This window comes from Capricornis sumatraensis, chromosome 14, assembly GCF_032405125.1.
Source record: "Capricornis sumatraensis isolate serow.1 chromosome 14, serow.2, whole genome shotgun sequence".
In the NCBI taxonomy this organism is placed as follows: domain Eukaryota; kingdom Metazoa; phylum Chordata; class Mammalia; order Artiodactyla; family Bovidae; genus Capricornis; species Capricornis sumatraensis.
This window is the reverse complement of record NC_091082.1, coordinates 19,920,682-19,938,875: the sequence shown is the minus strand read 5'-3', so window position 1 is coordinate 19,938,875 and position 18,194 is coordinate 19,920,682. Positions and strand designations below refer to the sequence as shown.

General features: G+C 41.3%; 1 protein-coding gene across 2 annotated transcripts in view; it reads right to left on the bottom strand.

Moving 5' to 3' along the window:
- The window catches only part of UCHL5 (ubiquitin C-terminal hydrolase L5), a 48,846-nt gene extending 30,929 nt beyond the window's left edge, over positions 1-17,917 (bottom strand). For both annotated transcript variants that reach the window (XM_068985622.1, XM_068985623.1), the window contains exons 1-3: positions 17,794-17,917; positions 7,899-7,962; positions 5,700-5,805 (exon numbers count right to left, since the gene is read on the bottom strand). In XM_068985622.1, coding sequence (XP_068841723.1) covers positions 5,700-5,805; positions 7,899-7,962; positions 17,794-17,869 — 246 coding nt within the window. In that variant the 5' untranslated portion in view covers positions 17,870-17,917. The remainder of the gene's footprint in view (positions 1-5,699; positions 5,806-7,898; positions 7,963-17,793) is intronic.
- Positions 17,918-18,194: the final 277 nt, after the last annotated feature.

The window sequence follows — 18,194 nt, the reverse complement described above, 5'->3', positions numbered from 1 at the left end:
GACGGAGGATGAAAGTCATGTGGGGGGACACAGGGAATGACAGATGGTAGGTTTACTTGGGCAGGTTTACTAGGGTGAGTTCTAAGGTGCTTACTAGTTATAAAGTAACCAAATGAGTAAAGTAAAGGAGGGCAGGAATGTATGTCATCAATCAGGGATAACAGTAATTCCATTTCGTGTACTGGAAGGTCAATTTTTTAAAAAGGAGAAAAGCAAAGCACAGGCATCATCGACTGATATGCTCTCTTCCTTAGTCACTACCCCCCACAAGGCTTCCCTGGTGGCTCAGATGGTAAAGTGCCTGCCTGCAAAGTGGGAGACCCAGGTTCGATCCCTGGGTCAGGAAGATCCTCTGGAGAAGGAAATGGCAACCCACTCCAGCACTCTTGCCTGGAAAATCCCATGGATGGAGGAGCCCTGATAGGCTACAGTCCATGGGGTCGCAAAGAGTCGGACACAACTGAACGACTTCACTTAGTCACTCCCAATCATTACACATTAAAGGTGCTAGTTACTTTATCTCTTAAGTGATACTCAAATCTGTTCACATCTATCCCTACTAGGAGTGTTACCTACTCTGGCATGGACTTCTACAGAAGTCTATTAACTGCTATGTCATCTCATACCCTATACCACTCCTTCTTCCTCAAACACATTCCCCACACTGGAGCCAAAGTGATCTCTTCTAAATGAAAATCTAATCATATCACCCTTCTTAAAACACCTCAGTAAACTTCTACTGCTCTTAGGATACAGACAAAGGGCTCAAGCATGATTTGCCTCTGTTGGCACCTTGGCAGGAAGCAGGGAGTCAGTCTCTTAATATCCACCTTCTCCCTCTTCCAGAACAAAGGACTCACATATATCTGGGTCCACATTCACCTGGAATGAAGACAGCTCCCCAGTCTCCTCTGCCACTAAGTAGTCATATGACTGAGTTCTAGCCAAAGAGAAGAAAGCAGGCGGCACAGGCAAATTCTAGAAAACGTCCGTCAAAAAGGAGGGTGCTGTCCTCTCCTACTGTCAAGGATGTGGAGTTGAGAAGAAACAGCTGAAATTCCAACTATCATCTCAGACCAAGAAGTAACTCTGGAATAGAAAGCACATACAACGGAACAAAGCGAAAGAGCCTGCCACCCTGCTGGCTTTGACAGTGGATGCGAAAGAGAAAAACCTGTCTTTCTCATAAACCGTTGTTTCTCTACAGTTGATCAGACTAAACCCTGACTCACGTGCTGCTTGTATTTCTTGCCACCCTGCCCGTGTTCTCTCTAGTCCAGCTGTACTGGCCTTCTTCCAGTACACGCTACCAGCCCTACTCCTTTCTATCATACAGCTGTAGTAATCTGGGATGATCCTCAGCTTCCTTCCCCCACTTAATACCTACTTAACCTTTAGACTTCAGCTGAATTGTCACTTACTCAGGGACGCTTTCTCAGATCTCCCTGAAAGGTCAGTCCCATTTTCATGTGTGTAGTGAATAATTTAGCCTCACCCTAAGAGAGGCCTGGCCTTGGCCCTTGGCTCCTGGGAGGTAATCTCTAAGCTCATGAAGAGCCATGCCTGGTAAAAGCGTCTGTGTTCACCTGGGGGCTGGGCACCACACAGACAGTCTCACAATGTGACTGGGATGGGTTCTGGATCAACGGCTCAGCCTTCATGTGGCTGGAGACTGAGGGCCACTAAAAACTGGATCCCAGGAATCAGCTGAGATGGCCTGCATACTGCGCACTTTGTCACAACCACCGCCAGTGAAGTTGGTGCTGTCTGTGACTCCCCTGGGAGAAGACAACCAGAAGCAGTGTACAGAGAACGCTCCTGGCCTCTGACCCATGTGTCTCTTCACATGGCTGAGTTTAATCTGTCCTCTCACTGTAATAAAGTCATCATGTGACTAAAACATAGTTTATTACACAGCTTATGGTAAGGTCTATGACTTTAACAAACTACAGAACCTGAGGATGGGTTTGGGGACTCCCCAAACTTGCAAGTGTCAGAAGGGAAGGTGGACTGAAGACCCAAAACCCTGCAGTTAGTGTCCAAAGTGAGTGTACTCTTAATAGATTATTTTCAAACTTCACAAGGTGGTTCACTCCATGCAGCATTTATTTCCACTACGGTTTTTCATTTCACTGCTTAACCAATCTCCTCCACTAAACTCTAAACACCTTCGAGGGCACGGATCCTGACCATTGCTTGTCTCTCAAGCACCCGTCACAGTGTCTGGCACACTGCAGACACACAACCGATCTTTCCTGAAAGACTGAACAGGCGGAGTCACAAACACACCCAATACCACCACAGCATGACCTTAACAATACATCAAACAGACCTCAGCTTATCATCGGTGAAACAGCAGTGAGACAACAATGTTTTGCAGAGAAGCATTACCAAAAAGGTCATTCTTGGATCCTTAAACACAAATAATCATTATCAGAAGACAATTTCTTTTCTCAATATTTTGTTAATCAATGACCCACACACCTGCATACTTCCAATTACAGCATATGATTAGTGTAAGACAGGCAGTAACATTCTCTAAATTGATGTGATTCCATATGGAAATAACAAAAATGTTCTTAAAAATTAGAAAAATCACCTGAAGGATGAAACTGTCTGTTCCCTACTTCTTCTGTACTATCTAGAATATCACACACTATGATTATAATTATATTATTATAATTATTGTAGTACAATGGTACTTATATAAATATAAAATATTACAACTCATAAATGGATTATTTGCATTACATGAGAAGAATCTCAAAATGTTTACCCTTAAGAAGTGAGTTAAAAAATTAGAGGACACTTATACTAAGAAGGACGACAGAGGATGAGATGGTTGGATGGCATCACCAACTCAATGGACATGAGTTTGGGTAAACTCCAGGAGTTGGTGATGGACAGGGAAGCCTACCGTGATGCAGTCCATGGGGTGGCAAACAGCTGGACACGACTGAGCACTGAACTGAGTGATCTATGCTTTTAAAAGAAGTAGTGGTGTGACATGGGATGGACTTCAACGTAGCAGTGCCTTGGTTTGCACCCAGCTCTGCCACTGACTAGCCGCGTAACTTGGGCAAGTTTCTTAATCTCTCTGGGACTCAGTTTCCACATCTGTGAAATAATGAGGAAGTTGTAAAACCACATAGGGTTGTTGTGAGGATCAGTTACTACAAGTAAATTAATAATAAAAAATAAGATATATGTAAGTACCTAATAAACCTTCAATATGTTATCTAATACTGTTATGTGCACTGAAATCAAATTTTAAGTGAAAAAAGAAGCAAAATATTTTGCACAACAGTCAAACTTCAGTTAAAAAAATGATAATAAGAATGTGTCAACAGATGGATAGAAAATGTGGGAGGTAGTACAGAATGTGAAACCACAAACCTGGGCTTTAGACCTGGGTTTAAATTCTGGATCCACCATGTACTAGTTGTGGGACCTCAGCCAAGTAAATTTTTCTAGGCCTCAATTTCTTCATCTGTGAAATGAGGATAACAACCTCACAGGGCTGCTGCAAGGATTAAATAAATAATATAGTCTAAAGCACAATATCTGGCACACAACAGGAATGGTAAATACTGGCGTCCATTGGTACGGTTATCATGACAGTAACACATGAGACATGCCTGTCTTACCCACCATTATACCCCCAGTATCTAAAATAAAGTCCAGCACAAAGGAAGTGCTCAACAACTATTTGATGATTAATGAATGAGTCAAACTGCTGGGAGGGGTTAGTAGACACAGGTGTATATGCACTCATCATGACATTTCTGTAACTTAAGTACTTTAACTACAAAATGATAAAATAATGTTTTTCTAATCCTTTAAGTAAAGCAAGAAAATTCTAATTTCTCTAAAAATACTCCGTTCTTAAAAGTTGGGAGGAAAACAAAGAAGTAATAAAAGAAGAGGAAAAAGAAAAACAAATTACAAAGTGGAGTAGGAAACGTTTGGTTAAAAGGGCAGTAATGAGAATTAACAGTTTTATTGTTTCCACCTTTCTAAAGGTTTAACAGTTTATCTTAATCTTTTGAGTCTTAGAAAGCAGTGCTATTTTCAAACAAATGCAATCATCTTTAGCTTAGATTTTATATATTAATCAAGCTTCTTTCAGCATTCTCTTTTCCAGCTTTTCCAAACAATGGACTCTAAAATATGCAGGCATCTAGTAATGTTGCTTAAATGTTTATTGTATACATTAGAACTGCAGTTCTCAAAATGGGATACCTGGACCCCTGGGAACTTCTAAGACCATTTGCAAGGGATCTGTGAGCTCAAAATTGTCTCCATAATAAGTCCAGGACAGTCTTTGGTTTTCCCCTGCTTTCATATTTGCACTGCAGCACAAAAGCAATCATGGCTAACACTGTTAAGTATTTTATTAACATACTTAGGCAGTGATACTGAATTCTTTCACTGACACATAGGTATAATTCTAAAAACTAGCAAAACAAAAACCAGTTTTTACTGAAGAACATCTTTGATAAAGCAGTAAAAATTATTTTAATTTCATTTTGACCACAGAGTATAATTCTTTAATATTTGCTGAGTGAAACAGGAAATACAAATACAGCACTTCTACTATAAACCAAAATATGCCAGTCAATTCCAGGAAAGGCACCCTTGCTACTGTTTGAACTGTCAGCTAAGTTTTCTCCAGGAACATAATTTTTACTTGAACGAACATATGGCAGATAAATACAGTTGTTCAGACTGTATCTGGCAGATATTTTCTTAAAATGTGTGAATTGAGTCTGTCACTTCAAGGAAAACACCTGATAATATTCGGTATCCTTGATAAAATTTGAACTTTCAAGTGAAAATTAGAATTTTATAAGACTTAGATCCACCTCTGTGAGTTTAAAAGTTTCATGACACTGAACAGTTTTTCTGATGATACAGATGATGATATTAATAAATGTGACTTGTTATTATATAATCATATGTACTAACATTTACAAAATCAAAATCAGTTGGTAAATTTTCAAAATGACCAACACACAATGTTATCAGATGCTGCATGAGTAAAAGATCCTTTTGAAGAGCAAGATAAACCCAAGGATTTTAATAAAACGAAGTACAAAGTTTACTAATATGAGTTCAGATTTCACATTGCAACCAATCTTTAGAAGAAGAACATTTTTGGAGTTTTGATATCAAAGAATATCCATAATTTCCTAGAAAAGAAATGAACATACTCCTTCCTCCTGAACTATATACACGTATGAGACTAAATTTTCTTCATATATTTCAAATGAAAACAAGACAAAACAAAAATATTTCAATAGACTGAATAAAGCTGATAGGAGAAGCCAGCTGTGTCCTATTAACCCAGACATTAAAGAGGTTTACAAAAATGTAAAGCAATGCAGTCTTTTCACTACTCTTTTGCTTTGGTAAATATACATATGTTTTATTTAAAGAATGTTATCATTTATAGAATTTACTCTTTTAAATCAATTAATAAATACTTTAAATGTCTCAGTTTAATATCTAAATGATAAATATTAATAAATAAAATTCAAATAAAGAAGATCTTTGGGGATCTCAATAATTTTAAGAATGTTAAGGAATCCTAAGACCAAGAAACTTGAGAACTGCTACACTAGAAACACACAGGTGGAAAAGAATCCTGCTTATAAAAAGCATTGCTCTTGAGACTTCAGAGTGTCCAAGGACCATACCTGCTTGGCAAAAAAGATTGTGTCCAGTCTGGAGTCCTGAACCACAGAGCCTGCTGGTTCTTCTCCTGGTTGCCACTTGAAAAGAAAAATCAACCCATGAACTGGCCTACAAAATAAAATACAAATTAGTGACACCAAACCCGGCTTCCTATATGTGCTATGCTTAGTCACTCAGTCGTGTCCAACTCTTTGTTACCCCATAGACTGTAGCCTGCCAGGTTCCTCTGTCCATGGCAATTCTCCAGGCAAGAATCCTGGAGTGGGTTGCCATGCCCTCCTCCAGGGGATCTTCCCAACCCAGGGATCAAACCCAGGTCTCCTGCACTGCAGGAAGATTCTTTACTTCCTATAAAACATTGTCAATATATTAAGTTTTAGTCACTTACTTAAGAAATACAATGCAAATGGAGTAAATGTGAGAAAATTTTTTACGATTTCTATTGCTACTCATCAGAGAAGGCAACGGCAACCCACTCCAATACTCTTGCCTGGAAAATCCTGTGGATGGAGGAGCTGGTAGGCTGCAGTCCATGGGGTCGCTAAGAGTCAGACATTGACTGAGCGACTTCACTTTCACTTTTCATTTTCATGCATTGGAGAAGGAAATGGCAACCCACTCCAGTGTTCTTGCCTGGAGAATCCCAGGGACAGGGGAGCCTGGTGGGCTACCGTTTATGGGGTCGCACAGAGTCAGACACAACTGAAGCGACTTAGCAGCAGCAGCGTTGCTATTCATAGTTACTAGAATGTTGCCCAAGATAAGGCTAACGAAACTTAAAATTACATCAATTAAAAGGGAATTATAATGAAAGGTATATTCTTAAACCTGCAGATTATTCAGTTCTACCATTTATCACCCTCACTTAAAAACAGAATGAACACGGCAAAACTAGAAGCTGTTAGCCCTAGAGTGAATTCCAATATACAGGAACAAAGTTCACGTAGGATGCTTATAGATAAATCAGCTGATGGCATATATACTGCAAACTATGTAATTACTGGATGGATGCTGCATCTCACACACTTCCCTACAATGGTTGTTACCACTGAACAATTAAATCACCACGTGAGGAGTCTCTCCAGTCTTTCACCACTACCTTCCACACAACAAATTCTTTCCTATTCAGCAAAGACAGGTTAAATGATACACTTTTAATTAATCTTCCCTGATCATCCTCTTACTCCATCCAAAATGACTGTTCCTTTTGTGGGGAAGCAGAAAATGCAGGGCGGGGGGGGGGGGGTCGTTAAACTATTTCCTTACTAAAGATATTAAAAGCATATCCCTAGAGTCCCTATTCCAGGACTGTAAGAATGCTTCCCACATTGAAAACTCTTCTAGCCTTCCATCTGTAATACAGGGTTGGTGCTTGTGGACACAGAGGTTTCAGGGTTAGGGAGAGACTCAGACAAGTGACTCCAGTCAGAAGGATGGGGTAAGAGGAAGGTACTTCCGGGAATCAACATCTGGAATCTGAACTGGAACCTCCCCAAGAGGCAATGTAATAATGTAGGGGAAAAAAGTTCTGAATTACTATCAATACATTGGGTTAGCCAAGTACATGATCTATTAAATACAGTTTTATAGACTGACCTATTATTCACGTGTTTTGTGTTTGTGTTAAAATGTGTTCCATGTTCTAACACTATTGATATATAAAGTGAATGTTGTTAAAAAAAAAAAAAAGTTGACCAATCAGTACTTTGTTGATATGGAATTACACAGACCTAGTTATGAATCCCTTGTGAATTACTTATCTATAAGCATCGGATTCTTGGTTATAAAATGGGAATAATATCGATCTTTTTTTGTTTTTGAAAGTCACTCAGTCATATCCGATTCTTTGTGACCCCATGGACTACACAGTCCGTGGAATTCTCTAGGCCAGAATACTGGAGTGGGTAGCCTTTCCCTTCTCCAGGGAATCTTCCCAACCAGGTCTCTCACATTGCAGGAGGATTCTTTACCAGCTGAGCCACAAGGGAAGCCCAAGAATACTGGAGTGGGTAGCCTATCCCTTCTCTATGGGATCTTCCTGACCCAGGAATCAAATCGAGGTCTCCTGCATCGCAGGCGGATTCTTTACCAACTGAGTTATGAGGGAAGCCCCTTACACAGTTGAAAAAAATAAAGGAGGTAATGGGCTTAGGTTTGCTTAAGTACAGACATATTTTTAACATAATTTAAAACATACTTACTTTAATTTTTCAAAATTCTCAGGCTCTAAACTCCATATTTCTTCTACTTGGGCGCCTCGGCAACCTGAAATAAGAAATTATTTCTTCAGAAGACAAAACAACACATTTTCCCCTTCACCATTAAATAAAATACCAACAGAAAGAAATGCACATTTAGGGGCAATATGACATGACAAATTAAAATGGTAAAACTGATCAAGTTCACAGTCAAATCCTAGCCCTTTCTTTACTATTTTCTAATTATTTACAAAGGGAGTATATTAAAAACTTTCCCCATTTATTTTCACTGAAGCACCACCCATGACTGTCCCTTCTCAGTCTCTATCTCTGGCTCCTGTTCATCCACCCTCTTCACTCAGTTGCTAAGTTTCCACAATTCTGCCCATGGCTCTCTTTCTTCTTTATTGTCCACTTGATCCTTAAAGTGGTAATACGTAACTACCACTTAACAGTGACTTTCAGATCACGTATTCAGTCCTGATCCCTTTCCAAAATTCCAATACTATACATTTTAAAATACAAATTACTATACAAATTAAATTAAAATTTTATACTATACAAATTAAAATTTTAATTTAATGTCAACTACATCAGAATCCCCCAGTGGTTCTCAACCAAGATGATCCCCCTCTCCCTCATGAATGTTTCAAAATGTCTGAAGACACTTTTACTGCCACTATTGTCACTTGTGGGGGGGGGGGCAGCAACTAGTAGGTAGAAGCCAGAGATACTGAACATCCTACAATGCACAGGATGGCACCCAAAAACAAATAATTACCTGGCCCAAAGTGTCAAAACAAAATAACTATCAAACCCAAAGTGTCTAATCCCAGCAAGGCAAGAGAACCACGGTGGAGAGTCCAGCTCTAGTAGTTCATATCGTGGTGATGTTAAAATGCGGCCTCCAAACTGCCAGGGTCTGAACCCTGCCTCCACTCCCAGTGACCTTCTCGCTCCCCATACTCATAGAGCTGTTGTGAGGAATAAAGGAGATTACTTATTATCTCGTAAGATAATTTATTATGAATGACATACATTCAATACAGTGCCTTCACACACTTTATGGAGAAGGAAATGGCAACCCACTCCAGTATTCTTGCCTGGAGAATTCCATGGACAGAGGAGCCTGGTGGGCTTACAGTCCATGGGGTCACAGTCAGACACGACTGAGTAACTAACACTTTCACACACTATTAGGGTTCACTAACTGTCAGGTAGTAGTAGTATCATGAGAAAAAGACAAAACCAAAAGAACAGTCATATTTACCAGTAACTTCAATGGATAAAGTGCTTTAAATGGATTTTCTCTAACTCCTACAAAACAGGTGTTATGTGAAAGAGGCTTAGGGATAGTAGGTGTCTTGCCTAAATTCACTACAATTAACATATGCCAAAAAATTAATTAAAACATGGCTGGTTCCAAAGTCTGGGCATTTTCCTAATACTCCAGATTATTTTCCAGTCAGAGATGGAAAAGCCTTTAGACCAACTGCAAAAATTAGTTAAAAAAAAAAAAATTGGACCAACGACCAACCAACTCTGTGACTTTGAGCATTTATACCATTTACTACCACAATTTGCTCTGTGCAGCAAATACCTATTAGCACCCACTCAGGTATTAAAGTTACAGGTACGAGGAGAGTTACTATGTTATTCATGCGTGTAGTCACTCTATTGTGTCCGACTCTTTGTGACCCCATGGACTGTAGTCCACTAGGCTCCTCTGTCCACAGGGATTCTCCAGGCAAGATTATTGGAGTGGGTGGCCTATACCTTCTCAGGGGACCTTCCTGACCCCAGAATCAAACCGGGATCTCCTGAATTGCAGGTGGACTCTTTACCAGCTGAGCTACCAAGGAAGCCCTATGCTATTTGTAGTAGAGAAGAACTAGAAACAACCCACATGTGTATAACAGGTTTCTAGATGTCCACATAATTAAGCTGGGGGAAAAGAAACCTTATGAAACTGAACCTATAATTATACAAGTAACAAGAAAGGGCACAAAAGGGCACTGATGCAACTGTTAACACTGGTTAAGCTATTGTAAATCTACCATAAAAAGACCAAACATTAAAACATTGCACATATCACACAAAAACACAACAACAAAAGTCACTGAATTAAGAGTCCCAAAGTCTTTTGTAAAGGTATAATTTCAAGTGGTGGCACTGTTTAAATAACCTTATGTTTGACACATACACATCTTTGCAAAAGGAAAACACAGTACTCAACTTGATGTATAAGGAGATAGATGTTTCTAATCTATCTAATATTGCCAACATCCACTGGACCATGGAAAAAGCAAGAGAGTTTCAGAAAAACATCTATTTCTGCTTTATTGACTATGCCAAAGCCTTTGACTGTGTGGATCACAATAAACTGTGGAAAATTCTGAAAGAAATGGGAATACCAGACCATCTGACCTGCCTCTTGAGAAATCTATATGCAGGTCAGGAAGCAACAGTTAGAACTGGACATGGAACAACACACTGGTTCCAAATAGGAAAAGGAGTACATCAAGGCTGTATATTGTCACCCTGCTTATTTAACTTATATACAGAGTACATCATGAGAAACGCTGGGCTGGAAGAAGCACAAGCTGGAATCAAGATTGCCGGGAGAAGTATCAATAACCTCAGATATGGAGATGACACTACCCTTATGGCAGAAAGTGAAGAGGAACTAAAAAGCTCTTGATGAAAGTGAAAGAGGAGAGCGAAAAAGTTGGCTTAAAGCTCAACATTCAGAAAATGAAGATGATGGCATCTGGTCCCATCACTTCATGGGAAATAGATGGGAAAACAGTGGAAACAGTGTCAGACTTTATTTTGGGGGGCTCCAAAATCACTGCAGAGGGTGACTGCAGCCATGAAATTAAAAGATGCTTACTCCTTGGAAGGAAAGTTATGACCAACCTGGATACCACATTCAACAGCAGAGACATTACTTTGCCGACAAAGGTCCGTCTAGTCAAGGCTATGGTTTTTCCAGTAGTCATGTGTGGATGTGAGAGTTGGACTGTGAAGAAGGCTAAGCACCGAAGAACTGATGCTTTTGAACTGTGTTGCTGGAGAAGACTCTTAAGAGTCCCTTGGTCTGCAAGGAGATCCAACCAGTCCATTCTAAAGGAGATCAGTCCTAGGTGTTCTTTGGAAGGAGTGATGCTAAAGATCGACTGAACTGAACTGAATAATTGCCTTGTGAAAAAGTATAAGTGTTAGTTGCTCACTCGTGTCCAACTCTTTGAATCCCCATAGACTGTAGCCCAAAGGCTCCTTCGTCCATTAAATTCTCCTGGCAAGAATACTGCAGTGGGTTTCCATTCCCTTCTCCAAGGGATCTTCCCAAATCAGAGATAGAACCTGGGTCTCCTGCATTGCAGGTATATTCTTTACCATCTGAGCCACCAGGGAAGCCCAATAATCCCTTTATGTACATTGAATTTCAAATCATGCAGGTTATAATGGAAATAAAAATAATCAATGACTCAAGAGGCCTGGGTTGTAATCCTAGCAATGCCTTTAAGTTCTTTGCCTTTAGCAAGAAAATGTCTTTGAGCCTCACTTTCCTCAAGTTTAAAATGAGAATACTACCTGCTTTATCTAATTCACATAATTCTCTAGTGAGGTATACATTCTCAAATACCAAGCACAAAGTATCACCATGCTGACTTCTCTAATATTTATTAAGTAAAATGTTGAGTGGGAGTTGAGCTTTAAAAAGTTAATGAATTGCTGGTATTTAACAAATACATTCAGCACTCTGTATCCATAGGTTCTGTATGCGTGATTCAACCAAACACAGGTTGAAAATATATGTCAAGCACGGTATTAGGTCCTAACAAGGCCAGAAAATAATAAAATACTTTAACGATATTTAAAAACTTCAACCTGGGGCTTTTCCAATCAATGGCTCAGCAGTAAAGAATCCACCTGCAAGTGCAGGAGATGCAAGAGACACAGGTTCGATCCCCAGGTCGGGAAGATCCCCCGGAGAATGAAATGGCAAACCACTCCAGTATTCTTGCCTGAACAATCACATGGACAGAGAAGCCTGGTGGGTTACAGTCCATGGGGTGGCAAAAAGTGGGACACAACGAGCACACAGAGACACATACAAGAACTTCAACCTAGTAGGAAACACATATATATGACTCAAAGACTATGCAGGCTGCATAGTTTGCATATGAAAGGTACATGGGCTGCGTTCTGCAAGTTAAGAGGTAGCAGACTACCACTGCAGGTCGGAAAAAAACTTTAAAGAACAGCTAACCTGGGCCTTAAATAGGATAACCAAATAATCTGCCATTCAAACCAGAACACTGCTTTTATTGAACGAATTTTACTTAATAAAACATTAAATAAATTTTTAATTAAATTCATTCATTAAACTGTTTAAAAATATTTATATATTGACAAACACATTTATACTATACTGCTGGTGGCTCCATAAAAGAGCTCTATTGAGAAACTAATTCTAAAAATCATTTTCTTAACAACATACCTGGAGTCTTTTTCCCCAAGAAAAATACTCTGGGTAAGTACTCCCAAACTGTTGTGCGTGCTCAGTTGTGTCTCTCTGTGACCACATGAACTGTAGCCTGCCAGGCTTCTCTGTCCAAGGGATTTCTCAGGCAAGAATACTGGAATAGGTTGCCATTTCCTACTTCAAGGCTTCTTCCCGACCCAGGGATTGAACCAGAATCTCTTGTGTTGCCTGAATTAGCAGGTGGATTCTTTAACACTAAGCCACTATCAGTGACTCAAATTTAATTGCCTGCTAGGAATGGTATCTTTCAACAAACAGCTTGGACACATTGACTGCCAACCCCATGACCGTATAAACAGCTCCACCAGAAGCAGCAGGCATGGCACCAGCTTATGCACTTCCCACAAAAAACAGCCCCAGATATCATTCCCAACCCCAATATCTTTTTCAGTTATTACACAGCACAGACAAATGCCATTCAACTGGTGATGTGACAAAATAGGAAAAACGATATGGTCAACTCTTAGGCAATGTCTCCAAAAAGGACTAAACTCAGTTATTAAAAATGAACAAGGAGCCCTAAGTTGGAGGCACTATTAACGTATACCCCTGGTAGTTCAGCTGGTAAAGAATCCACCTGCAATTCAGGAGACCCTGGTTCGATTCCTGGGTCAGGAAGATCTGCTGGAGAAGGGACAGGCTGCTACTCCAGTACTGTGTCCTAGAGAATTACATGGACTGTACAGTCCATGTGGTCGCGAAGAGTAGGACACAACTGAGCAACTTTCACTCATAAGAAGGTGCCTTTTTGGAGGTCCCAAAGATAGGAATTAACACTCACTTCAAGTGTACCACATGCACACTCAACTGTTCTTTTATTTCTTGTGTAAATGCCAGGCATTAACTCACCTCTCTCCCTCCCCACAGTAACAGACGTGTACCTCATGAGTGTTTGAAATAGATATCCATGTAAAGGAAACACCACACTGGCCCTGAATCCCTCAGATATGCCTCAACTCATGGGCCAGAGTTGTAGATGATGGAATTGTTTTAGACTTCTTCCCTGCAGACCAAGGTAGGGTCTGTGCAATCACTAATACATACTGTTATGCCTGATTTAATGCCTTAAGCCTTAAGGCCAATAAAAAAACTTGAGAAAGTCACCTGGCTTCCTAACATAAACATCCCAAGGGATAAACAGATTTGATACCAGTCCTGCAGGTCCAGTCAGATTAATCAGAGTAGCTGATGGAATGGCATATTTGGTATAGTAGGAAAGGATCGATTGTATTGGGAGACAATTCGCAATCAGTTTCTACTGTTACTGCTTGTCTTCTGAGAGAAATTGCGAGGTTCGTTCAGAACTGTCTTTTCAAGAACGTCAAAATAGTAAACAGACTTGAAGATCAGGGATAGTATCCCCCATGTGGGGCAGAGAGAAGACGGATCTGCTGTCTATATCATCTCCCTAGTGTCAAAGGTTGAGCAAGTGTGCAAGCAGACTCTAAAGCTGAGGCTCCTAAAGGTCAGGGGTTCCTCAGCTCTGACAGAAACTCGTGCCTGTGGCGTTACCTTCACTCCTATGGACTCAAAGGATAAGGACACCAATGAAAACATGAATCTCCTGCTGACTACCATGCCATGAGTAATACTATTATTTACCTCTATAGCTGAAGCTGTCTACCAGCATCTATAAAATAGTGGCACGCTCACTTGCTGGCTGGCAAGTAGGCTAAAACCTTTAACACTTTGTAATTCTTAACAGATGTTGGATTTTTGTCCAATGTCTTTTGCTATTATTGAGATAATCTAATCGTATGGTTTTTCTTATTTAATACAGTGAATTACATTGAATCCCAAATGTTAAACCAACCCTGAATTCCTGGGATAAACCCCTCTCACTCATGACATACTATTTAATATATTATTGGATTTGATTTGCTAATATTTTGGTTGAATGTTTGTGTCTATGTTGACAATAGATATGGGTCTGCAGTTTCCTTTTCTTACAATGTCTTTGTCTGGTTTGCGTGTTAAAATTAATGCTGACCATCATAAAATGAGATAAGGAGTACTTCTTCTCCAATGTCTCTGGAGAAGTCTGTGTAGAAATGGTATTACTTATTCCTTAAATATTTGCAAGAATTTACTAGTGATGACATTTTGGACAGAGTTCTCCTTGTGGGAAAATTTTAAATTACAATTTCAATTTTTTAAAAACACATAAGGCTATACTGTTTATCAATTACTTCTTGAGTGAGCTTTCGTAATTTGTGTCAAAAGAAATTTGTACACATCAGCTAAGTTGTCAGTTTATTTGCACAAATATTTATTAGAATATTCACTTATCCTTTTAATATCTATAGAATCTGTAATGATATCATCTCTCTTATTCCTGGATATTCATCATCTTTCTCCTCTCCTTTCTTCCGATCAGTCTGACTAGAGGTTTATCCATTTTACTGATCTTTGAGACAACAGCTTTTGGTTTCATTGACTTTCTCCACTATTCTTCTCTTTTCTGTTTTACTAACTTCAACCCTGATCTCTATTATTTCCTTTTATCTGCTTACTATAGGTTTAATCTGCCCTTCTTTTTCTAGTTTATTGAAGGGAAAGCTGGGGTCATTGATTTGCTGTACTAAATCCAGTCCCTGATACTCTATCCTGGGTAGAAGCAGAAATTTACGGCTTCTATTTTTAATTGGTAGACTATCATAGTTTGTTTTACTCAATTTATTAATCATGTATGCACTGTATCAATTAAAAATATAGTTCTGCTCCATCAGTTTCTTAACACAAGAACTTTGTTTTACCCTGATGTTACATTCCACCAGAATTTTTAATTATATAATCACTGAACTCACAATTTCCCCTTCAGCGAAGAAACTTAAAACTACAGTACCACCTATAAAACAGTAAGATGTTTCACTTTTGAAATAATAAACTTCCAAAAGCTTTTTTAAATCCATGACGTGAATGAGGGGAAAAAAAAGACAGAAATAAACTTTTTGTCTCTTTGAAGCAGCTGATAACGATGAACAACTTCCATCATTTAACTTTTGGCAAAGTTCTCCTGCTAATTGAGCCAATCATACCGCTTCGCTTTTCACAAGTGCAGGTACAGGAGGTGCGGTTCAGTATCAGGATTTTCCAGGCAAGAGTACTGGAGTGGGGTGCCATCGCCTTCTCCACTCTTATACATGACTTTACTTAAATCACTTTCAATTCCAAGCTTTCTGCACATATGAAAGTGAAGCAACAGCTGTTAGTAGAATGAACTAAATTTAAAATAAGCAAACTTGCCTGGTACAACATTTTTTAAGGTTAACTTTAATATGTCATAATAGTCAAGGTTTTGAAGGTAAAAGTTCATGGTTAAACTGTGCACATTTCAAATTCAGTGTATGTCCAAAGTTGAACCTATTTCCTTGTCCATCAAGCCTACTCTTCTCTTTTACTTCACCAGTCTCCTAAGCTAGATTGAGGGCAGGCGGAGAAGGGGACAATAGAGGATAAGATGGTTGGATGGCATCACCGACTGAATGGACATGGGTTTGGGTGGACTCCGGGAGTTGGTGATGGACAGGGAGGCCTGGCGTGCTGCAATTCACAGGGTCACAAAGAGTCAGACACGACTGAGAGACTGAACTGAACTGAAGCTAGAGACTAAAGTCATTATCACCTTTCCCCCTTTATCCCACCAGTTAACTGTCCTGTGGACTTAAATAAAGCCAAAATTATTGACTACCTCCTCTCCAAATCACTACTTCATATCGAGCTAATCTTTTCAGATTCTGACCATCTTAAGAGTTTTCTAGTCTCTCACTTCATTCCATTCCAGTGTACTGCACACTACATGTAGTAAATGTTTTTCCATTATAAAAATATCATTTCAGCATTGAAGTATCTGACAGTTCAGTCCCGGGGGATTACAGGCCAATCCACACAACACAGCATGGCACACAATTGGGCCTCAGTTTATCTTTTCAGTTTGGGATTCAAATACTCCTCTAATCTGTTACACTGTTTTAGTCACTTCCTCAGCCCCTTCCCTAGGCTTCTCAGGTGGTGCTAGTGGTAAAGAACGGAGCTAATGGACAGGACTGAGCAGTTGTTCCCTAAGTCACATACGTTAATATCACTACTGTTTATGCCTTGCCTTCTGCCTGTGTTCTTCCAGGACTTGTGTGTAAATACTCTAAGGCAGCAGTTAATATGCCATATTATATATTGTCAGTCAGTTCTTCAGACTAAAAATACCGAAACCCTTCCAATATGTCTGAGATCTACAGTAGGTAAACAATATATGCGTGATAAATGGTATTTCAAATAGCTATGTACAACAAACAGTGGGCTTCCTGGTGGCTCAGTGGGAAAAGAACCTGCCTGCAATGCAGGAGACGCAAGAGATACGGTTTCAAGTCCTGGATCGGGAAGATCCCCTGGAGGAGGGCATGGCAACCCACTCCAGTATCCCAGCCTGGAGAATTCCATGGACAGAGGAGCCTGGCAGGCTACAGTCCATGCGGTCACAAAGAGTCAGACACAACTGAAGCGACTGAGCACGGACGCAGGACAAACAGTATACATATCAATGTTGAAATTCTACCTTCAGTACAAGTTTTAATAACATACTAGCTAAAATGAATAATACTTTTAAAAAATGTAACAGATAAAAATAAACTTACTGCCAAAGTAGAGAACAGGCAACAAGAACGTCAGAGAAGGCCACCAAGTCGAATACGTTGGTTACTTGGGACCAGAGACAAGGAACAGAGTCAGAAAGCAATTAGGAGGCAAGCATGTGGCCTCTAGAACACTCGCTGGAGAATGCACACTCCCGGAAGCGACAACGAGCTGAACGAGCAAGGTGGCCCGCGCGTTCCGTGTAGCCAGCCCGCGCGGACGGCCGCAGGGCCGATCACACACACTCGACGGGTTCTGCTTCGAATGACTCGGATGTCAGGTTCCCGGGCAGCTTGGGGCCCTGGACCTCCACCCTCGACAAGGCACACCTGACTTTTTTTCTGCAGGACCGATGCCCCGAGACGCGCACCTGGACACACCTGCCCGGGATGGGGGCGCCCAGAGGTGGAAAGAGGAGGCTTCCAAGGCGTAAAAGTGGCGGCCGGGGCGGAGGGCTCGGGCCAGCGAATCCAGTCCTGGAGCGTCGAATCCCGGGTACACGTTCTTGTCCCCGAGATGTGGCTCTCAGATCGCTACGGAAACGCGACTTGCCGGGGCTGAAGCCCTGCCTTTCCCCCGCCTCTCCCCGACTCCAGGGTTCTGGAGTCGCCTCCTTTCAGACGCCAGGCGACCGGAGCCGCAGAGAAGCGCTCGTGCCCAGCTCCGGCCTCCTCCCGTAACCCGCCACCGGCCCAGGACTGCCCCCTTGGCTCTCACCAAATCCTTTAATGAGTTCGGTGAAGACCCCGGGGTCGCTCTCCATGAGGCACCACTCCCCGGCATTGCCCGTCATGGCCCCGGCCGCGCGCCGCCCCGCTCCACCTCCGGCTCCGGGCGCCCCGGCCCTCGCTCCTGCCAGCGCGGGCCACAGAGCTCGGCAAACCCGCCGCGGGCTCGTCCACCTCACGTCACCCCGCCTACTTCCCGACAGCCTCCGCGGCGCCGTCACCTGGAACGCGACAGAGCGCGGGCGGACGCTCTAGCCGCCCGGGAGCTGGCGAGACTCTCCCTGGGCCGCGGAGGACCACAAGCGGATTTGGAACGGGTCGGGGGCGGACGGTCTGGGCAAAATCCGAGAAAAGGCGGGGCCTGGGGCCCCTGAGGAGGGAACATCCGGG